At 41.7% G+C, this 23,697-nt stretch overlaps 1 protein-coding gene across 3 annotated transcripts in view; it reads right to left on the bottom strand.

Moving 5' to 3' along the window:
• The window catches only part of PHACTR2 (phosphatase and actin regulator 2), a gene marked incomplete at its 3' end in the record, with an annotated part of 217,026 nt that extends 193,611 nt beyond the window's left edge, over positions 1–23,415 (bottom strand). For 2 of the 3 annotated variants that reach the window (XM_084625136.1, XM_084625137.1), the window contains exon 1: positions 23,107–23,415. In XM_084625136.1, the coding sequence (XP_084481262.1) occupies positions 23,107–23,266 (160 nt within the window). In that variant the 5' untranslated portion in view covers positions 23,267–23,415. The remainder of the gene's footprint in view (positions 1–23,106) is intronic. The other variant, XM_084625141.1, reaches the window with a different exon arrangement.
• Positions 23,416–23,697: the final 282 nt, after the last annotated feature.

The following is a 23,697-nucleotide window of genomic DNA, read 5'->3' as shown; positions in this document are numbered from 1 at the left end:
ACTTTAATGGTTCCAAAACATTACAACATAGATAAGTGAACTAGAACCACAGGTCTGCCCATTCCATGGGTTTTTCCCTGCAGGCTATGGGTTTTCAGATCCTTCTATGGGTCTGCAGGTAAAACGTCTAGCCTATGGGGAATTCCCCTTCTGATTGCCTGGCAAATGGTAGCTAGTCAGAGTGGCTGACATCTTGGTCTCTTGGAAAATATGGCCACCAGTCCTTCCCTACAAACATAGGGCCAGAACTTACCTGGGTCAGCTATGCCATGTCTCCTGGACACTCCCCATCCAGGCTGGGAACCCTGCCAAGTCTGGGGAGTTGAGGAATGAAGGTCCTACACTGTGGGTGTCTCCCACAGATAAGCTGGATCCACTGCTCTTTTCATGGGAGGGAAGTCAGAGCAAGCAGCAGGGCTCAGAGCACAAGAGAACATCAGAATAGAAAAAAGGTAGAGGCAGGCCGGTGCGGGGCTCCAGGGGGCAGAAACAATTGGGTGAGTGTGTGTGGAGGGAGCAGTATCCAGTGTGAGGGCTTGTGGAGAGCAGAACCAACTTGTTTTTCAGGGTAGAGTTATTTTGTTGGCATTTTGTGCTGTGTGTGTGTACAGGGAGAAGGAGTGAAGCATAGAATCTGGAGACATAGTAGGGGAAGGAGTGGAAAATTTGAAATGGAGAGGAAATCTTAAAATCTATTCCATTTTGCCACAAATCCACTCTCACTCTGCTATTTAGACTTAACCTTTCTTCCTCCCCAGGACATTTCCTTCCTTTTCCTCTTCCATTTAATAGGATTAAGGAGGGCAAGCTTGAAAGAGGGCAAAGGGGATGTAGGCACAGAGCACCCTTCACCAGGGGAGAGTTTAGCCAGGAAGTCAAGCAGCACACACCATCACAGAGAAGAACCACCACTGACACCTATCACACCCAGTTCCTGCCCTTAACTCAGTGGGAAGGGAGCTGTTACATATGAATCACATAGAGATGTGGGCAACATTTTTTTTCAGTAAAAATATTTCAGAAATATCTAAATTAAACATTTTTTGTTTCATGCTGATGAAGTTTCTCTTTTCTATTTGGGGTATTTTGACAAAAGCAAAGGACTAGAGTCACAAAATGGCAGGCAGGGGGAAGTGGCCTCCCTTACAACCTTTAGCCCAGTGGTTAGAGAACTCACCCAGTCTGTTGGAGACCCTGCTTCAGTTCCCCCTCTGCTGCATAAGAAAAGAAAAGATTGGAACTAGGCTCTCCCACACTTCTTAGGTGAGTATCATTGCTATCTTAACTAGCAATGTTTCTTTTTTTGAAAATGAAAGCTGATATTTTCAAATAATCTGAAACCTGTCAAATAATCATGTGACTCTAAGAGCTGGAACTTTAAAACAAAACCCCACCAAATATCACAGGAGTCACAATGAAATCATAAGAGTTGGTAACTCTGAAATAGGCCTTAAAGGCAGGTATGATGTTTAAAAGGAAGGGGATGCACGGTAGTTAAATATGTGTGTGTGGACGGATCATCATAACTGCATGATAACAGAACTAAATCATTCTTGCAGAGTTATCCTCTGAACTGTATACATGTTAAACAACTCTTTTCTATGCTAAGAGTTCCTGGTTATAATTATCTCTTTTCTTAAAACATACACTTTTGCTCAACAATCAAATGTTTCTTTGTCAAGGATATTATTATAACTTTACAATAAAATTGTAATATTAAACACTCTAAAATTAGAGTAAAAGTATCAAAGGCTCGTACCTGGAAGCATCTCTAGTGGGAGGAAATCACATAGCTATTCCTGCCCCTCATTCTTGTTCTCCCCCAGTGTCCAACAGCCTCTGGCCATTTCTTTGTACACCCCAGGGGTTGCTCCCACTGGGGTCTCTAGGAAAAAATGACCCACACAGCCAGTTTCCAGTCCCCTCACCCACAGCATCTGAGAGCTTCCAGCTGGTTCTCTCCCTATATCCCACAGTGATCCAGCATAGTGCAGCAATGTAGAGGTGGAATGTGCAATTTCAGTCTGACAGTGTTTCAGAAAAATGGCATTTTAAGTAGAGTATTGCGTGGATACAACATTTGTATCCGCATCCGATCTGCGATCTGCAGATGTGGTCAATAGAGATAAAGTGAATATCCACAGATTTGCAGGGCTCTAGATATAAAATTTGTATCCGCATTCATCCGCGATCTGCAAACATGATCTGGAGATATCTGCAGATTTGCAGGGGCCTAATTGAAGATGGATATTTGTAGAACATTATAAACACACACAAATTATACCAGCCAATCAAAAGGTATCTATGGACCAGGGCCAGGGCATACACAGTATATAATTATTCTTAATGTTGCAAAATTTTCTGTATTGCATATTGTGAATCTTCACCACAAAGCCACGTACAAGAATTTTACATTTGCTTTACCTCTGCTGTAGTGCGGCTTCCAGTCCTATATCAAATTCGTACAACGCTTTCCACCTTTTACAAAGTACAGTATCACACAAGCAATACTATTATACAAATTCCTGGCCTCAGAGAAAACCCTAATGGAGACTGTGCACTGTAGAGTGGTACCAAAGAAAGATATTCCATTAAAGCATCAACAGTCCAAAAACAATGGACTTGAGTAGCCGTAATCAGGTTCCAGAATGAATATTGTAAACATTTGGCATCCACCAATAGCTACTGTAATTGGTTTCTGATTTTTCCTCATTAAACTCATTACACTAGTTTTGCCTCTAAATATGAAAAGCCATTCTTGCAAATGTTTGAAAAGGACTAAACACCTATTGATGTTAGAGATTAGGCTCATTACAATGTATACACGTGCCTGTTGCCCTTACTATGCTTTTTAAATGTAAAGTAGCATTACGAGTTGTTGTTCACATTGTTCTGTGTACTTTTTTCGAACTGCAGTGTTTTCTTTCCAGTGTTCATAAACCCAAGCATCTAATCCTTGGTAAGAGAGAGTGATACTTACTTGTCATTTACACAGTGGGTTCTAAAATTGTTTGGATTTTTTTTTTTTTTTTTTTTTTAGAACTCTGGCCCCACAAGGCCAGGTTCTCCTCTCGATTACACTATAGTCCATCTAGATTCATTCCAGTGAAGCCAGAAGTAGTGTTTTAATGGAGATCAGAATTTGTTTTAGTTATTTCTGCTTGCATTGAAATCTCTTTTGACATTTTTTCTATCCTTCACATTAAACATAGAAAAGAGCATAGAAAATTGCTAAAGCCATTTGGTTCAGCAGAATTGCCATTACCAAGACCCTTCCCAACTTTGTAAGCTTCTTAGGATAGTCCCAATTTCAGACATAAGCAGTTGCCTCTGGACTTGTGTCAAGGTTCCTCCCCCACTCTGAACTCTAGGGTACGGATGTGGGGACCTGCATGAAAACCTCCTAAGCTTACTTTCACAAGCTTAGGTTAAAACTTCCCCAAGGTACAAATTAATTTTATCCTTTGTCCCTGGATCTCCACTGCCACCAACAAACTCTCACTGGGTTTACTGGGAAACATAGTTTGGACACGTCTTTCCCCCCCAAAATCCTCCCAACCCTTGCACCCCACTTCCTGGGAAAGGTTTGGTAAAAATCCTCACCAATTTGCATAGGTGACCACAGACCCAAACCCTTGGATCTGAGAACAATGAAAAAGCATTCAGTTTTCTTACAAGACAACTTTTAATAGAAGTAAAGAAATCCCCTCTGTAAAATCAGGATGGTAGATACCTTACAGGGTAATTAGATTCAAAACATAGAGAATCCCTCTAGGCAAAACCTTAAGTTACAAAAAAGACACAGACAGGAATAGTCATTCTATTCAGCACAGTTCCTTTCTCAGCCATTTAAAGAAATCATAATCTAACACATACCTAGCTAGATTACTTACTAAAGTTCTAAGACTCCATTCCTGGTCTATCCCCGGCAAAAGCAGCATACAGACAGACACAGACCCTTTGTTTCTCTCCCTCCTCCCAGCTTTTGAAAGTATCTTGTCTCCTTATTGGTCATTTTGGTCAGGTGCCAGCGAGGTTACCTTTAGCTTCTTAACCCTTTACAGGTGAGAGGATTTTTCCTCTGGCCAGGAGGGATTTTGAAGGGGTTTACCCTTCCCTTTATATTTATGGCAACTTGTTCTGTGGTTCATCTAAATATAGTTAGCCTAATCCCAGGGTTAAGGTAAAGTGGAATGCAACTCTCACTCTGTATTTCGCACAGGAAAAGTGCTCTCCCTCCTCCTGGGTTTATTTTCAGTTCAGTTTAATGAGATTTTATTGGCATGACAAGCTATACAAGTGTTGCCAAAGTGTAAGAAAGATAGACTCCTCAGGTGTCTACTAGAGAGGATTTGCACACAGCATTTTGAGTTTGATCCTGTGTCCATTTGTCATTATTCCACCTGATCTAGTGGCAGGTTGCTTCATTGCATAATGCTACCTCTACCATCACTCTTTCTCTCATCTCTCCTGGCACACCCCTGCTCCTGCTTCTTCACTGGCTGCCTCATCAGGCAGGAGCCTCTAAGTGGGAGCAGCAGGAGGAACTAGTGCCTGGCTGAGAGTTTATATGTCTCCAAGCCTCCCATCAGCAACAGCAGCCTCTAATGGGGGAAGACTTCCAAATTGTACCAGTCCCCTATCTGCTTCATTTTTTCCTCAGGAAGATTCCTGTCCCGTCCCCCCGCCACCAGTGGATCCCTCCAGAGGGGTAGAGAGGGAAAGAGGGAGAGTCTGCCTGCCTTCAGCTCTCTCCCCATCCAGTGGAAAATTGCCACCAGTTCTGAATTGTAGCAGAAACCCAGAATCAGGGGACTTTCAGCCACAAAAGACCTGTTAGGTCATCTCTGCTGATGCAGGATTGTTCCTTTCTATATATTTTTCTAGTGCTTTACCCAGTCTGATTTTAAACATTGCAAGCAGTGCACAATTTCTCTTGGGAGACTATTCCACAGTCTCATGGATCTCAACTCTCAGAAGCTTTTTCCTAATAACATTTGATCTTTTCCCCCCTAAATTTCATCCCAATACTCTTACATATGACCCCTTGCATGTTGTACCAGATACCTTTTGTTTGGACTCATGTAAGTGAATCAATATCATTCCCTCTCCACTCCCACCCAAAATTCACAAAATATTACGATTGCAAAATGATTGCCAATATAGCAGATGTGAAGCTGCTTTTCTAAGCTATATTCTTTATTACATGACTGGGGTTGTTTTTACTTCTAACTTCTGCGATATAAGCTTGTGTGTGTTAGTACATTTCTTGCAATATACGCTTTGCGGCAACTTTAAGAAATGCAATAAAAAGACAAAATTAGAAAAGGAAAATAATTGTGATTACCCTGTTATTATAACAGTTACCTCATTTAAAAGAGCTGATTTAGCAACTGCTAAAAGAAAGTGTAACATGTGGAGAAAATAACGTGAACATGGAAAATGACAGGTAAAATGTCTTTTTTTTTGTACCTAGGGTTTCTTTATGTTCTCTGCTTATTATGTCAGAAGTTCAGGGGATAAAACACAGTTTCAGTGAACAACTACAAGCACTGCAAGTGTCCAACGTTTTAAGGAGTCATTAAACAGGGTTTTGAGAAAAGTCACTGGAAATGTATATTTCGTAGAAAGTAATTAATTCTGCTGTTTTGCTCAAGGTCAGTCAGATCCTCTGCTACAAGGATCAACTGGTACCACTGATAGGCTGCCAGCTGAATGAGAGGGATGTAATACAGTGAGTTCTTTCTGAGTACAAATTATGATTGTCAGATATGGAGCATTGGCAGGGAACCTTCTTCAGCATAACTATTTCATTCTCTTGAGAGCCACATTAGAAGCCTTTTGAATTGCTTTCAGGACTGTTTCTGTTCTGACTGCTATGCAGACTGTGCAGTGACTTGAGACAGAAGACATTGGTCCTTGTGTAAATAAATGACAGGCATGTCTGCTATGATATTTGAGATTGTGTTAGTGATTACGTACACTTATGTCCTAGAGAGAAACTGCATCCACTATACAATGAAAAATATCCACACTACACAATGAAATATATGTTGTTGTATTGTATGCTAAAATGCACAGCACCTTGCTCCACAACACACACACAATCCTATATATTTAAAACTGATCACAATGTGAAGATTCTGTTGGACAACTGTCTTATTGATTCTCTAAACAAGACAGGAGCTACAAAAATAAATCCATTTAAACTTTCTCTCTCTAAAACCAAATTTGCTTTTTGCAGATCAAAAATCACCGTTATTTCAACTTCCAAGAAATCTAACAAAAATTTCATAGCAGAACCAGCTTTTTTTCCTGAGCTTCGCCATCACTCTTCTTATGGTTCTGAAAGATCTCCCCTCTATTCCCACTATTCAGTCTTCCCTTTTCAGGACTCCTAACAGGCCTTTTATTCCTTCCCCATGATCTCAAAGATCTAATGGACCTCTCCTTTTCTTGTGCAACTTCCAACTACCCCTGTTTATCCACAACCTTAGCCAAAGGCTGTCTTTAGCTTTAATGGAGCTTTTGTGGAATCTAATAAATCTAGCTCATGTTTTCTGGGTCCCAGCTCCATTCAAATCTCATTCACTGGAGCTTCCTAGTCAAAGGGTCTCTAGAACATTAGTAGTATAAGGGGCCTACCATCAATCAAACATGAGCTGCACCCCCTGACCCTGGCCACCTGTCACCCTAAGACCCACCCCCTGGGGTATTACTTCTGGAGTCAAGACAGACATGACCGGAAGCAAAGGGCGTCATGTGACCCCTCTATGAACTCCTCCCACCACCCTCTACCAATCAGAATGGGTTTTAGCCACAGAGGACCTCCCCAAGAGCAGATTTGACCAATTGCGGAGAGTTCTGGGGCAGGGTGACCCACCCAGGAGAGGGTTGTGTGACCACTCTACTAATCAGAGCACAGCACCAGCCCCGAAAGTTCCAGAGCCATGCAGAAGAGGCCATTTTGTTCCAAGAACATGTGTTTTAGAAATTGTGGAAATGCTGAGAGGAAACATGGACTCCTTCCCCACCCTGGTGAAAACTTCAGACTTTGTTTTAGCTCTGAGGGTCTTTGACGACCCGCTGAGGAAGCCCTACATCAGTGACAGTTCTGAGGAGGAGGAGGGAGCGGCTAAGGGGAGCCCTTTGGCCCAGCCGATGATGGATACACCAGAGCCCAACCCCAAAACCCAACTGCTCATGAGGAAGACCGATGAGAATGACGGCCTCTCGTTGTCCACCCCTATGGAAGAAGGCGACCACGGTTCATGAGAGACACCCATGGATGAGGTGAACAGAAAATATGTCACTCAGGTAAATGAACAATTAAGAAGTGATGGTTGAGAATGGGGTGTAATGGGGTTCGGAATGAACCTGGGGTTGCATAAATCTAAAAACAAGCAGTGGGGGCTTACAGTTGTTTCTTTTCTGAAAATCTCTCGACAGCTCAATGATGCCGTTCTAGAGGACCCAGAGGCCCTGGACAGCATTGCATCAGACAACAAAGATGAACTGGGCCCACCCTGTTTTTGCTTAACACTGGTACAAATTGTTGACAATGATGCCAAGGATGCCGAGGATGACGGCTATATGGATTTAAGAGGAGCCTTGGCATGGAACTAACTGAGCCAGTGCCACGTCGTTAGCATAAAAAAGTCATGCATTCTATTGTATGTGTTGCTTTTTATGCTGTCCTTAATCACTGCCTTAGGGAAAAGCTTTTTGAAGATTGTGAGAGCTATGTCATAGACGCACCAGCCCAACGGCACCATGACTATGTGAGTTGGACTTTGGAGGATATAAACTGCAAGCTCCGGGACCTATGCACTGACTTGTGTTTGGAAAGTTTGTTAAACACTGTTATTGCCATAGGTTATGCTTTGCAATGTCTGTGCCTAACTCAAGAAAATTTAGCACAAGGGGTGACCTTGATAAATGCTGTGCAATTCGGTCGAGACCCTGGCAGTGTTTTAAAGAAAATAACCAAAATGGAAGATGCCTGCTTACAGCGTTCTATTGACTGTCTGGTCCATACAAAAAGTTACAGAACGCTGCTTAAGAAAGAGACTATTGTTAAGAAATCTAAAAGAATTAAGTTAGAGAATGGTGAGGGGACAAATGTGATATCAAACTTGGTAGCTGTAAATAAAAATATCTATAGAAAAGGGCTTTGTGACTATCTGTGTTTCTGTTAGAAGGTCTGTGTGGCCATTAAGTAAGATAAAAGTTTTGATGGAGCATCTTGGTTTGTATTCAAGGGCCTGTATGTCTTTTAAATAAAAAAAAATAGTTTGTGAGAAACTAGCTCTTGTGTCTTTGTGTAAAAGACACCCATTTATAGCAAAAAGCTGAAATGTGTGTAGTAGAATCTTGTCGGGGGAGCCCCCCGACAAATGTGTTTAAAATAAAAGCAAAAAAAAGAAGGCTTCTATATAAAACAGGGGTGTTTGAGACATGTTTGAATCCAATCGAGCTGACTTATCCTGTTGAGCTGATGGTTTAACCACACCCCTACTGAATAGCAAGGGGGACTCTATTCAGTCTGTAGGTCTAGATGTGATTACCCACCCTTGTTGCCATCAGGGTTAAACGAATTAGTGATCAGTAATTAAGTTTGATGGGTGTACATCCACAGTATGTGATGCATCCAATGTGATACGTCCATTTTATTTCAAATCAACCCAAAACTTTAAGCATGAAAGAAACATGTTTAAAAAAACAAACAAAAAACCAAGACATTCATTAATATCAGTAACATTAAGGATTGTTGTGTATGGTGATTTACTGTTTACTACTGTAAGCAGGCCCTATAGTGCTCTGTTTTTTCACTGAAACAGAAAAATGTATTTTAACTAAAAAAAAAAAAAAAAAAGCAGCCCAGTTGTGCAGACAATTTAATTCCCCCACTTCTCAGATCACAAAAAGGAACTTCGGGGAGGAGTGCATAATTTCCTTAAGTATCTATTAATTCAGAGTTGTAAGTGATCAAGTCAACCTGCTAACTACAGACTCTGAAACAAAGAGTTAGGATGGTATAAACACCTCAGTTTTTTGGAGACTATCCTCTTTCAACAGAAACTATCTTGAACAGAATAGGTACTGGACTGCAAGACTAGATATGTTGCTTGTTTTAACTCTGAAAATATATATTATATAATGTCACCCTTTGTCCATGCTGTCTGTACTAAATAATGGTACCTGTCTTTATTGCAGTGTGATCTGTTTAGCATGGAAATAGCAGTTTCAAGCTGCTTTTCAACCAGGGCCAGGTAAAACCCCATTTTTAACTACAGTTGTGCTTAATACTGTTAAAATTAAAAAACACCAGGTATAACACAGACTGCACAGAGATTTGATGCAATAGGGGAATACTACTAACTAAAAACTTTGCTTGTTCTTTAATCCAAAGGCCCAAATACACATAGGGGGAAAACAGAATAGCTATGTACCAGCATTCCTTTACCCTGTTGTGGAAGGTAACTTTCTGCAATTGGCTTTTAAAAGCATGTGTGTGTTTTAAAATGTTTTAAAATTAGTTTTAATGTTTAAATTGGGAGTTAGGGGTCTGCAAGACATAAGTGTGGGTTTTTTTAAAGTATATGGTTGCAAACAGTTGGTTTGGTATGTTCAAAACTGGTGGGATTTTTGTGAGTTGGAGGGTCGGTGAAAGACATAGATGTGGGTTGTTTTTTTGTTTTTTTTAAGTATTTGGTTGCAAACTGGGTTGTTTCAAACGAACAGGATTTTTTACTCTGCAAAATGTGATGTGTTAAAAAATGGGTGGTTTGTCTTTTTAAAATTAGTTTTAATGTTTAAATTGTTGTTGGTGATTCAGGGGGGCCTATGTTAGATAAGTGTGTGGGGTTTTACAGTATTTTGTTTCAAAAACAGTTTGGTTTTTACTCTGCAAAATGTGATGTATTTTTAAAATGGGTTGTTTTAAAATTAGTTGTCGGAGACTTAGGGGGCCTATTCAAGACATAGTTATGTTGTGGGATTTAAAAAGTATTTTATTGCACACTTTGTTATTGGATGTATGGTGGAAACATGTGCTTGTATTAAAAATGTCTAGGTTTTAGAGAAACACTATTGGTAGAAATAAACCAAAACCTGTGTTTGTTGTACAGCCTGAAATGAATTATTTTGTTTTAAAGCTATGACTTTTTAAATAGAAAAACACCCTAATGAATATTTTATTTTTTAAGTTTACAAGACGGTTTCATGTGTTTTATAAATAATATTGTTGTCTGCTCCACAGTACGGTCAAAACATGAGAGATCCTTAGACCAGAGGGTAAACAAGCTCAAAAGAAAAAGGAAAGACAGCTGGAAAGGAAAATTCACCAGCATCAATGGCTGACGGATGGATGAAGCCCAGTAAATATATGTTGCTTATTGGTTTGGTTATTTTATGAGATTTTGTATTTTAAGCAAATACATAGGTGTGGGTGAGAATGATGGTAAAGTTAAGTTTTGTAAAATGTTTATTTGATGATGAATTGGAACATCTCTGTTTTCCTTAATCAGGCATGGGCAGCTCTCCTGGCAGTGCTGTAGTCAGAGCTACAGGAGCACCTCTACCAGAACTGCCAAAGAACCAGAAATCTGCTCTGAGACCTTTAACAACAACAGCACCAACGCAAAACAGCACAAGAGCGCAGACTAAGTCTCAGGACAGTTCAAAGCTCGTATACATCAAACCCAAGGACAAAACAAAAGACTCTGGTAAAAAGCAACCATGCAAACACAACTCCAGTTCCTCAGCGGTCAGCACCACACCAGGCCCTGAGAAAACACACACACATTCACAAACCTGGAGCACGCACTTTAGAGGTTGTGAATAAAAAACCAAGGACTGAAAGCTCCTGCGATGCTGGGGTATTTCTTTATGAAGTATCTGAAAATTATTGCGAACCATTCACCCAACACAATAAGCTCGGCACAGCTCTCTGGTATTCTAAAAAGATTTGGAGAAAATATGATGCTTCATTCAGAAAGCTGATGGGTGCTGTATCCTCAGGGATTCTAAAGAAAGGAGGACTGGAAACTACATACAAAATGCAAAAGCTCTTCTGGGTGACTTTTTGAAAAATACTTCAATTTTTTCAGAGGGTGGCTCTGAGCAGGTGTGACTAGTCGTGGAAAGGGGCCTGGATAAAAGGGGCATCCTCAAAGGTACACATCAGCTAAGGCATATGTCAAAGTTCCTTCCCCACTCTGAACTCTAGGGTATAGATGTGGGGACCTGCATGAAAACCTCCTAAGCTTATTTTTACTGGCTTAGGTTAAAACTTCTCCAAGGTACAAACTATTTTCCTTTTTCCCTTGGACTTTATTGCTGCCACCACCAAGCATCTAACAGATATATAACCAGGAAAGAGCCCGCTTGGAAAAACGTCTTTCCCCCCCAAACTCTACACCCCCTTTCCTGGGGAAGGCTTGATAAAAATCCTCACCAATTTACATAGGTGAACACAGACCCAAACCCTTGTATCTTAAGAACAATGAAAAGCAATCAGGTTCTTAAAAGGAGAATTTTAATAGAAGAAAAAGTAAAAGAATCACCTCTGTAAAATCAGGATGGTAAATACCTTACAGGGTAATTAGATTCAAAACATAGAGATTCCCTCTAGGCAAAACCTTAAGTTTCAAAAAGACACAAAAACAGGAATATCCATTCCATTCAGCACAGCTTATTTTCTCAGCCATTTAAACAAACAGAATCTAACGCATATCTAGTTAGATTACTTACTAAGTTCTAAGACTCCATTTCTTTCTGTTCCCGGCAAAAGCATCACACAGACAGAAAGAGACTTTGTTTCTCCCTCCCTCCAGCTTTTGAAAGTATCTTGTCTCCTCACTGGTCATTTTGGTCAGGTGCCAGCGAGGTTATCCTAGCTTCTTAACCCTTTACAGGTGAAAGGGTTTTTCCTCTGGCCAGGAGGGATTTTAAAGGTGTTTACCCTTCCCTTTATATTTATGACAGCAAAAACAAAAGGGGGGGACAGCATTTGGGGGATAAAAGGAAGGCTGCCCAAAAGTTACAGACCAGGATCATTGTAAAAATTTTGAAAAAGGCTAAATAGGTGATAAGGAGAAAAAAACAAAGAGATGCCCCCTATTGGAGGCTCTCAAACTGGTGTGTCTGAGAATGGGGAGGCGGAATCTGACCTGTGGGGTGGTGTTGACTCTCACACAGAGTCTGATTTAGAAACTTCCCCAGAAGGCTCTCCAGATGGGTCCCTGTCTACTCCTGATGATCCTTGTGGTGGCCCCTCGGAGTCTGACTCTCAAATAGCATCTGACGTAGAAGACACAGCTGATGGTCCCACAGAGGAACCCCCAAGTAACCCTGAAAATGCAAATGCGACCCCGAAACAGACGTGTATATGGCGCGAGTGAGAAGTTGGCAATGGGAATTACCTAGATTTGGAGGTTTGGTGTATTGTCAGGAATTTCATTGTGTCAATCTTGAGTGAATGAATTCAGCTCAGCAGGTTGTTGAAGCCATACACAGGGGGATACAGTTAGTTCTCGATGACGTTAACAGTAGGGTAGCCTGTGATGATTACGTTCAGTTACGCTTAGAGAGTTGTAATTTAACCAATATAGTTCAGAACATATTTTGTCAGGGAAAAAAGACTCGCAGATTAACCTAAACCCAAAGTTCATGGTTCTGTTCAAAAACCCCAGGGATAAATTACAAATTGCTATGCTTGTTCAGCAAATGTATACCCTGGCAAAGCACAGTTCTTTCTAGAAGCTTTTGAGGATGCTACCAAAAGACCTTATGGCTACCTGGTGGTGGATTTAGATGCTTCCACACCAGAAGCTTATAGACTAAGAACTCGTCTTTTCCCTCCAGACTGGCCAGCGGTTTATACTTTGAAAAGAACAGCAGCTGGGTATAAAAAGAGATGAATTATCGGTAGACCCTTTTCAACAGCCAGGGTCACTGACCAAAAACATGTCTAGCGGCATGAAGAGAAGCCTGGTCCTTTTAAAATTACTCAGCAAATCGTCCCTGCAGCAAAGGAAGGCTATACTGTGTCCTCTGACAATTTAGTAGTGGCCATCTCAGAAATAGCACTCAGTACCTTAAAAGGAAACGTATCTTTGATACAGAATCAAGTGCGTGTGCTGAAAAAGAGACGCACACTTATAAAAACTTTGTGTAATAAAAGGGTTTCATTTAAAAGAAAGAAGCATCTGGTAAAGCAGTCAGGGGGGTTTAATCGGACCTCTGTTAAGTTTTGCTATTCCTCTGATAATGGTGCTTTTGTCTAATCGATAATGGAGTATGCAGAAAAAAAATGTACCTGGTGGCCAGCCGCCTGTTGGAGCAATTAAGGGCTCCCCCACCGGCAGAGGAAAATATCAGAATGATCGCAACTCGCTTACTGGATGCTGAAACGAAGTCTGTTCTTCAAAGGATGGACTTAGCTGAATACAAAAAGGCTAAACTTTACAGTGCAGTGCTTGAAAAAGGTACCTAATGTACATGAAGCAGAGCACTGAGGAAGAAGAGAAAATAAGTCTGTTTTTACTGGAACAGGAACAAAGTGTAACTGCCAAACCCCCAGAAACACCAAAGACCTCAGACTCTGTTGTTCAGGAGGTGTTGGATAACGTGAATAAGCATTATAACAAATATGTATTAGTATTGCTAAATAAGCTGGGCCAGGATAAAAAAAAAATCTCTTTGTGGAACAATAAAGGGGCTTTTGTGTACAAAGATTTGGTGGTTAATGATTCTAACATGCTCGACTTAGGCAGGGCCATCACCCAGACGCGCTCTGTTCCTAGCGGACACATACCTAAAGGATGGGATGTGTTTATGAATGCCGTGGTGGAACTGAAAGTATATCTTCCGTCATGGGCAATGTGGCCAACAGAGATCTTTTGGAATGCCTGAAGGCCTTGACCACTGACACCGGGGTTGATCGAGAAACTCCTTGAGTGAAATGAAGTTCCCAAATATCTGCAAGGTAACACAGAAGATCCTTGTTTTGTTTTGTTCGGCTCCACCTATGTTAGCGAACAAATGTTTTCCTTGCTGAATTACAACAAATCTCGCTACAGATTCCAGTTAACTGACCAGCATCTCAGCTCAGTATTGCAGATTTCCACAACGAGAATGACACCGGACTTTGATGCTATTGTAAAGAAGGGTGACCAGCTGCATTGTTCACATTCATCAATGAGGGCGTGGAAAGGGGTGAAGTTTGGTTTAATTATTGTAATACGTTGTTATGACAGTATATTTATAATAGTAAGTAAGGTTTTATGTTTATTTCCACTAAAATGTATCTTTATTAAATAGAGTTTATTTGAATATCTCTGAATTGTTAATTTTGTGAGTGTTCATGGCCTGCCATACAATTTCCATACCCAGATGTGGTCCTCAGGCCTGAAAGTTTATTGAGTACTTCTGAGGATGTAGGAAAGTGGATTTAGAAATGACACAAAGAATGAGAACGAGATAATGTTAATGTATGCAAAAAGAATATAAGATCAGTAATGTGAGAGAGATGAGAGATGATAGAAAAGCATGTCATTACCAAAGTACACAGCAGGTGATGCTGCTGTTTAACAGAGCTGTACTTGAATGCCCTTCACGTGAGGGCAAGGGAATTTTGCGAGGACTTTTGACATTGCTCTGATAAAGCTTCTGGCTGAGTGACAACGACACTAACATTTCTGAAGCCATTGTAACTAGGATTTGATTCCTGTAATATTTAAGACTATTTCAGTGCTTCAACCCTTCATAAACTCACAAATCCTAATGTTTTTACAGACTTTCATAGTTATATAGCTTGCTTTTATATATTAAAGGCCCAATTCTGATCTCATAAACATTGTAAACAAGAACAAGTCCTCAGAAGTCAATGGTATAAAACTGATGTGAATGAGAGCAAGATCAGGCTCTTACTGTCTGTGTATTTCTTTTACAGGATAAACAGCCTAAGTCTTTACATATGTTAAGAAGAAGACAAAGCTTTCCACCTGGATGACGAGAAAGAATGTCTCTTGTCATTAATATTTCTATGACAGGATATTTGAAAGACAAGTAAAAGGTAATGGAATCCAGGACACTGAACTCAGGATTTTTTGGTCCCGCTTTGGAAACTCTTCCAGATGAGCTGAGTGGTTTAACAGAGTACCTTTAGGAAATATTGACCTACTCATCTGCACTACAACTAGCAACAAACAATACTAGGCAAATGTAATGATTGCTACTAAGGGATAATTTATCACATCATACTAATACTGACCTCACTTTGTAAAGTGTTTTGAGATCCACTGAGTTCTATATAGGAGCTAGATATTATTATTCGCCAAAGTATACTTGTCGATGAGCAGCCTGGACACCCAGATAACAACTGACTACTTTATGCGGGGCTTTCATGGGCTCCACCACTGTGAAAAACAAGAATAGTCACAGGGTGCAGTCTTCATCTTAAAATTCCACTTTGAGTGCTCCTATTTACCATATGTAATGCACAAAGGAGCAGGAATTTCTCTTGATATTCTGTATCATAGATGGCTTACGAATCTCACATTGAAGCTTACAAACTGTACATGGTTTCTATCATAATATGTTAATGGTCCTGTGATGGGGTGTAACTTGGCCTTTGTGGCTCCCTAGGGGAGGGCCCATGGTCCTAGTACACCCCACCCCAGGAAGGTGGGAGGAAAAGGGCTGCAAAGATCCATCAACCCTGCCTAGAGAGGCTTTGTTGGAGAACCCATCTTGGAAGCTAGAGAGACCTGGGCCTTAGGATTGCCAATTTTAGTTGGACATATTCCTGGAAATTTCATCACATGACATAAAATTTAATTAAAGATTAATCTTTAATCCTGGAGACTCCAGGACAATCCTGGAGGGTGGTCCTCCAAGGGCTAGAAGGGCTAGTGACAGCCAGTCAGAACCCAGCAGGCCAGATAAAAGAAGCTGCAGGAGCTTAGCAGATCAGTTCCTGCCTGGTACCAGAGCAGGGGACGAAGCGTTCTTCTCTCTGGCTAAAGGAACTTGAGGGATAGCCAGAGTTTGTTTTTGGCTGCATTTTGCATAACTGGATTTGTAGAGAGAGAAAAGACCTAAGTGCCTTAACCCTGAAGCTAGAGGGGCCGCGTAGGGAGAGGCCCAGAGAGGAAGTAGCAAAGAATTGGATGAAGCAGTACATGGCTGCTGTGTAGAGGGTTCCAGTATTGGAGCCCATACTAGTGGGCCTGGGCCTGGGTTCCCCCACTGGCCACCAGGTAAAGTGGCATAAACCCCAAGAAGGGGATGGAGCTTATTTGGGAGTCTGAACAAAGGGCTGAATTTAAAGGGCCCAGATCTGGGTCTGATGGCCCGAGTAAGGGCAAAGTAGACTGTTTATTTATTGGACTCTTCCTACCCCAAAAGGGTTCATTCAGACTTTGTGGCTTGGCCAGAGGGCCAAGCCATTGAAGACCCATCAAGGTTGGTCAGCAGCCTGCAGGTGACACCAAGGGTGAGAAAAGGTACAGTGTCACACCCAGCTACTCAGAGTGCCCCATTACAACCCCATGTAACTGTTTACAGCCCATGTACCTCTAACCACATGCAGTTCTGATTGCCACAAAGGGCTATTATTTCATGAAATGACAAAACAACAAAGGAATAAATAAATTTAAGTCAATGATGCGCTCAATCAGATGAAATATTTAGGGTTTTGTTTTTCAGAACCTTACATGACTTACAGTCAGCAAAGATAAAGGAGTGAACTCTTTTGCAACATATCTTTTAATAGCCTACGCAGACTTTGTACTTCAGATGTGATCTGATATTAAATGGTTACTCAGTAAAAGCCTCGCTTCAGCAGGAAGTGAGAAATGCCAAAGGCCATGAGAAACTAAAATACACAGTGGCAAAATGCTAAACAGATCACACAGCCAGTAGCTGATTCATTGCCACAAATACATGTTAAATCATATACTGCAAATGTTTGTACCCTGCTTTCTACTTAGCTAGCCATGGAGATCATTACCACTATAGATAATGTTTTTCATCCTGGGCCCACATCTAGAATTGATTTTAAAGTGCTGCATTGGAAATCATTCCACTTGTAAAAATGACATACTATTTTGTGTTTTTTAAATCATGGTGCTCCCAGTGCACCCTGACAATCATTCTGTGTTATTATCAGAGACAATTGTTTTCTACAAGCTTCAGCAGGCAGCAAGAGTCACACAGACTTCATCTTTTACAATAAATGCAGTATGAAAAAATGTACACCGACAGCTGACATTTTCCTTAGAACAACTTTGAAACTACAAATGATGTGTAATGATGAAAACAGTCAAGTTTAACATTATGTGACAATGGCTGCAGTATGTTTCCCAATTACAAAGAAATATGTCTACGTATTTCATAAACATTTGCTTGTCAAACAAACTACTGGTAGGTTTATCTCCTATTCTCAATAGTCCAAGTTTTAAATATAATGAAACAAAGATCAAGAGCCTACCGCCTTCGTAAAAGGATGTACAATTTCTTAGAAATCACACAGGTTGTTCCTAAGTTGCTGATCCTAAAACAACAAAGTAACTATTTGTCTTTTCTTCTACTGTAATTTTCCATCCCAAATTACCTGTCTTAAATTTCCTATGATTTCTGTTCTTTAATCTATGCTGTAAACAAATCCTGCAAAAGCCTGCTCAATAAAAGTGTATATTTCATTTATATTTTTCTCCTTTTTCAATTTGTATGTAATTTTCATACAAACACTTGCAAAGTTAATTACTATACACACAAATATACTCCCCTAGCATGAAAGAGACACCCCCCAAAACTTGCCATCTCCCTCATCCACAGACTGAAAGATTCTCTCTGCTGAACAGCCCCACTCAGCGTATGCGTGACATGATTTTTTGGATGCACTGAACATCTGCAGCTCCCATGGACTTCAGTTACAATATTGGGTGTCTGGTACATGTGAAAATGAGACCCCAAAATTATGGAACTCAGTCTGTGGCCACTTCTGAAGACTTTGGCCTAAGTGACTTACCCAACGTCAAACATGAAGAGCCGAATTCAGAGATTAGTCTAAATTAGTCAAAACAAGCCTAAAGAGCTAATCAGCACCTAATATCTCCCACTACTGAGGCAGTCTACCCTCAAAGAGTCAAATCAGTCCATAGCCTGGGAGTTCTGGGCTCCAGATTGTTTCTGGACACTAAAATACCTACAGCTGTCAAAAACATCTTTTATTTGCATCTGCCAAGAAGATTGTACCTGCTGCTGCCCGATAATGGCCTGGCTGCAATGATCCACTTCTTAGTGATGTTCAGGTTGGATTACTGAAACTCACTGGTTCTGGAAATGAGTGCACCGGCCATAAAAAGCTCCAACCTATCCAAAATGTATCAATTCTCTTCCTGAGCAAAACCTGCCATCAAAAGCACATCACCCTGGTGCTCTTCTCACTACACTGGCTCCCCCCAGAACACTCGATTCATTTCAAGATAGTGGTGATTCTAAATGACCTTTCTGCAAGCGGGGACCTTACTGAACTAAATTATCCTAGATGGAGTAGTCCCCTAAGGACCACTCTGCTGGCTAAGGATTGCCAGAATATACCATACTATGGCTCCACCCTGTCACCCCGGCCAACCCCTGGTGTCTCAGGATGGGTTGTGGGGTGGTACAATGCCAGCTACATTGGTTGAATCCCTGGTTGCCTTCTTAGGATCTCTCTCTCCAGTCCCTTTCCTCAACCAGAACTGCACAACGGGGTTGGAGATGGGGTCCAAAATCTACCCTTTCACCCGTAAAGTGCATCCGTGGCATTGGAACAAGTTATCTTAACAAAGAACCTCTTGCAAAGGACCAACACCAAGACACCCACAGGGACAATTAAACTGTCAACCACAAGGATTAGTTTCAGAGTAGCAGCCGTGTTAGTCTGTATTCGCAAAAAGAAAAGGAGTGCTAGTGGCACCTTAGAGACTAACCAATTTATTTGAGCATAAGCTTTCTTGAGCTACAGCTTACTGTAAGCTGTAGCTCATGAAAGCTTATGCTCAAATAAATTGGTTAGTCTCTAAGGTGCCACTAGTACTCCTTTTCGTTTTACCACAAGGATTAAACTCATGAATTCTTTCTTGGCAACTGCCAAAGGTGGGTGGGGATTAGACCACTGGACCAGAGAATTGCCCACATACGCATCCTTGGGTTCCACCCTCATAACTGAGGTGCATTAGGGCTGTGAGGACAGCTGCTTCAGCCATTTGACGCAAGTAGTTTCCATGCATTGGCTCTGCAGCTTCTCTGAAACTTGGGGAGAATATTCCTTCTCCACCTACCGTCCAGAGACACACCCCAGGGTATCTCTAGGCAGTTCCCTGACTTAATTCCTCTTAGAATGGGAATTTAATGGCATGCAGGCTATGCTGTGCAGGAGCCCTCTGAACTTGGATGACTTTAATCTTTTTTGAGGGTACAAGTCACATTGCTACCAAAGGGCCAGATTATGCCACTTTTATTCACCATTAAGTCGTACCTCACTCCTCAAATAGGCCCTCTGAAATGAATGAAAATACTTGAAGATAAGGTATTTCTCAGCCTGACTAGGATTGACACAGTTTGGCCCAGACAGAGGAAGAAAATAACCTGCCATCACTTACCCTAGGATAGGTCCCTTTTGAAAAAAAAAAGTATGTATTTTAAATTGTATTAGCCTAAAAAGTAGGATGGCAGTTGATGGCAAGCTGCTGTAAAGAGATGCCAGGAAACTGTTACTTCCAGGATATAGAAAAAGCCTAGATTCATTCATCTGTTCACATATATAGATTGCTTGTCTGGAAAAACAGACAGATGGATTTTGTGAGCCATTGCCAAAACTGCTTTTAGAAAGCCTAGTATAATTTTCGTAACTAGACAATCTCCTTTAACATTGTCCCTCAACAACTGCTGCAGTTATAGTGGCAAATTCAGTGGTGACTAAAATGGTGGAATAACCTTCTTGTAGGGGATATTGATTTTTCAGAAAATGGATCAAACTGTGCTCTCATTTAAGTCAGCACAACTGAGTTCAGAGTCTGGCTGATGGGGACAAAAATATGACTTCAACAGGCACCATTTAATTTCATTCAAATATACTGGGGCTGGACAGATTTTGGGAGGGACAAAGGGGAAAAAAAACACATGTACAGATTTCTTTAAAAATCCTTCTAAATAGGGACACTTGGCATGCATGTGATATCTTTGACGTGAATGAGTGGCCTACTTTAAATAAATAAACTGATAAGGCTACAGGAAAAGATGGGGCAAAAATAATAATCACCATCTTATTGTACCTCCAAGCACCCTACAATGCAGTCCCAGTTACATTTGCTTTCTATGTTTTTGGAAGAACGAGAATGCCTGGTTATTTTTCATGGAAACACTATTAAAAATATTCCTAACCACCATATTAAAAATGTAACAGCTTTGAATTTTTAATGCAGGTGTTCCCTTTTAAAAAATGGAATCAACAGTTTCGTTACCTGACCTTTTGCTGTGCACATGCACAGCTGGAAAAATCCAGGGAACAGCAATGGAGAAAATAAAGAAGTGGTTAAAAAAATAAATCAGAAGGAATTATTTGTCAGTCGCTGGCAGGGAGCACGTCCTTGAAAGGTTTTGGTTTTTTTTAAAAAACATACCAGGGCAGGAAGGGAAGCCTAATTTGCCTCACATAAGGCAAGAAAACTACAAATAAATAATACTGTTGAAAGGAAATGTCCACATCATGGTAGTCACCACAGTTAACACTAACTCTTTGTTGGCAGTCTTGGCAGACAAACTGAAAACCAAACATACATGGAGACTGAACACTATCACTCCTAGAAGTGGCTTTTCTAGGCCTGGATTGAGGCATATTGGTCGGGCAGCATGAGGAGCTTGCAGGGCTGCAGTCCGTGCTGTACCTGTTCTGGCTCTTATCTCACTTGCTTAACACAAACAATTCGTCCCCTATACCTGCAGAACCCTTCACCAACCCAGAATTTGCTTGAACATAGTTCAAAAAGAACAAATATGAAAAGAAAAAGGTAAAAGAAAAGATGAGATGCAGAGACTGCATAGGGTATTTGTCAGCAAAAGAGTTTCAGACTGAATCTAATACAGGCCCAGATTGAGCTTCGCTTCCTTGTGAGTGTGCAAGAAGCCTCCTCTCCCACTTGTGCACTATGCACAGCAGCCAGATGGACTCACAGTTTCTGCGTTCCCCCAACCAAAGAACCTACTCCCACCTAGCATTTCCCATGGTGCAGCTGCATTAGAGGGCAGTGCCCTTCATACCAGGCAGCATTGCTAGCTCAGTGCAGTGTGCTGCTCTACCTACATTATCTGAATAGATACTGCAGCAGAGGTGCTCACTCTGTGCATCCGATGAAGTGAGCTGTAGCTCATGAAAGCTTATGCTCAAATAAATTGGTTAGTCTCTAAGGTGCCACAAGTACTCCTTTTCTTTTTGCAAATACAGACTAACACAGCTGCTACTCTGAAATCTGTACACTTGGGAGCTCCAGAAGGCACTCTGCCTCCCTAAAGCATAATCCCTCATTGTGGTTTGGCTCCACATCAACCTCGGTGTATAAATAGCATAACTGAATCCAAAGCATCTCAGGCCAGATCCTCAGCTGGTGTAAACTGGCATAGTTTCATTTAACTCAATGGTGTAGAGCTGACTTACATCAGCTGAGGATCTGGCCTTTCATTTTCCAAATAAGTGTAAACATATGCAGATCTGTACTGCAGGATGCATCAGGGCTTTGCTCTTTTTAAACTGAGCCATGAGAAATGGCCTAAAACACTAAGAAATACCCTCATTTTTACTTTTGACACTTTACAATTTCTACAGTGTAGACTGGGATCCTCATCTCCCTTAAATTTCTACTTGAAATTCCCCGGACCTCCTTGGAAGCCTCATGTGTCTCTAACGCTCAAATTACACCCAGAGACATGCACCCGCAACTTCCTTAAGTCAGTATGTATGTTGTACACTCCTAGCTGTGGACAGAATTTTGCATCACAAGTTTTTGTCCCATTGGAAACTCCACCTTTGTTAGTGAAACTGTAAATGTGTGAGAGGTTTTAAGGTAGTACATTTACTTAGGAATCTTCAAAATAACATTTTAATAGAAAGTGTAAGGCAGTAAAACAATACAGTGCAATTCCCACTCCAAGCCAGAACCTGCAGCCTTTATTAGGCAAAGCACTCTTAATGAGGACAAATTGGGCCTTGTGTGAGTCATGCAATCAGTCCCACTTCTCTGTATTTGGGGTCCCTTTCAGGGCATTTCACTGACTCTTTTCAGGAAGTTTGTGAACACTTGCATAAAATATTGTATATTTGAGGAAAGTCATTTTGCCAGGTAGCAAAATGATAACTGCACTTTTGAAATAGAAGAAGGGAATATCCCAGCAATGAATAATGAGGGTAATAAAGGTGTTTACATCGCATAAACAGACAATCTGCATAAACAAACAGTGATATTAGCCATAAGGTAGGCTGATCTTGAGTGCCCAATCAGAGTGAAGTCAAAATTAATCTTAGGCACTCTTTGCCTCTTAGGATCAGCCGCATGTTGTGAGGTCTTATAAACAAATTTGCAGACTCATTCGTGTCTTGAAGCATGTCAGATGGAGTGCTACACTGCCTTTCCCTGTTTAGATACACTTTGGATGTTAGAAACAGACACGGAACAATACAACTTTCAAGGTGATGCTCCTGAGTCAAGCTGGAGAGAGAACTGGCACTGGGTTCTCCATATAAACCTAAGTTTTTGGTCACAACACCTGCTGTCACCTTCCTGCTGTCACCTTCCGCCCTCAACACTTGGGAAGGTTTTTAAACCCCAGTGACCAGACAGGTACAAAACCCAGACGGATCTGTCACTAACAGGGCTTCCCTTACCCCAAATCCCCTCCAGGACACCCGCTGCAACAGCTCCCAAGCAGAACAGAGTACTGAGTACTAAGAGCCCAGGTTTGCGGACTGCAGGTGGCCTAGACCAACTTCTTGCACCTGAGTCAGACGGGAACACATTTAACTAGAAATCCACCAAAAAAAGACCCGACTCCGCCACTCACCGGAGCCTGTGATGTTGCATCTGAACGGGTGGCTTCTTCTGGAGGAACAGGAGGAGGAGATGTCGCTTTGGGAACGGCCTCTGGGGCCAGGATCACCGGGCAGCAGCCAACTGGCTGGAGGAGCTGCCTCTGCGGCGCTCCCTTTCCTCCCCTCCATCATCACCTCCTGGGCAGACAGCGGCAGCCCTGCGATCCGCTAGCCGGGAGCGTGGGGCAGGGCGCGACCTGCCGACCGAGTCCGTCTGAGGAGGGGCGGTGGAATCTGAGGTGTCTTCAGCACAGAGCCGCGGGCAAAGGGAACAAGCGAAATAGGCTCCCGCTCCTCTGCAAGGCACTGAGGTGGACGGGGGAGGGAGGGAGGGAGGCAGGCAGGCAAGAGAAAAGTTTGCACAGGAAGGAGCCGCCCACTGGCACAAAACTCCTCTCAGAGACACAGCGTGCTGCCTCCAGAGATGCGCCTGAGTGCTGCCCTGGCTGACCTCCCTCACACACGCAGGCAGCTTCAGCAGCAGGCTTCAGTCATGTCCCCTTGGATCGGGTTTTCTGTGCAGCCCTGCGTTTGAAAAGATGGGGCTAAAAGGAGGGGTTTGT

The sequence above is a fragment of the Lepidochelys olivacea genome (assembly GCF_965140295.1).
Source record: "Lepidochelys olivacea isolate rLepOli2 genome assembly, chromosome: 3".
In the NCBI taxonomy this organism is placed as follows: domain Eukaryota; kingdom Metazoa; phylum Chordata; order Testudines; family Cheloniidae; genus Lepidochelys; species Lepidochelys olivacea.
This window is presented reverse-complemented; position numbering and strand designations above follow the sequence as displayed.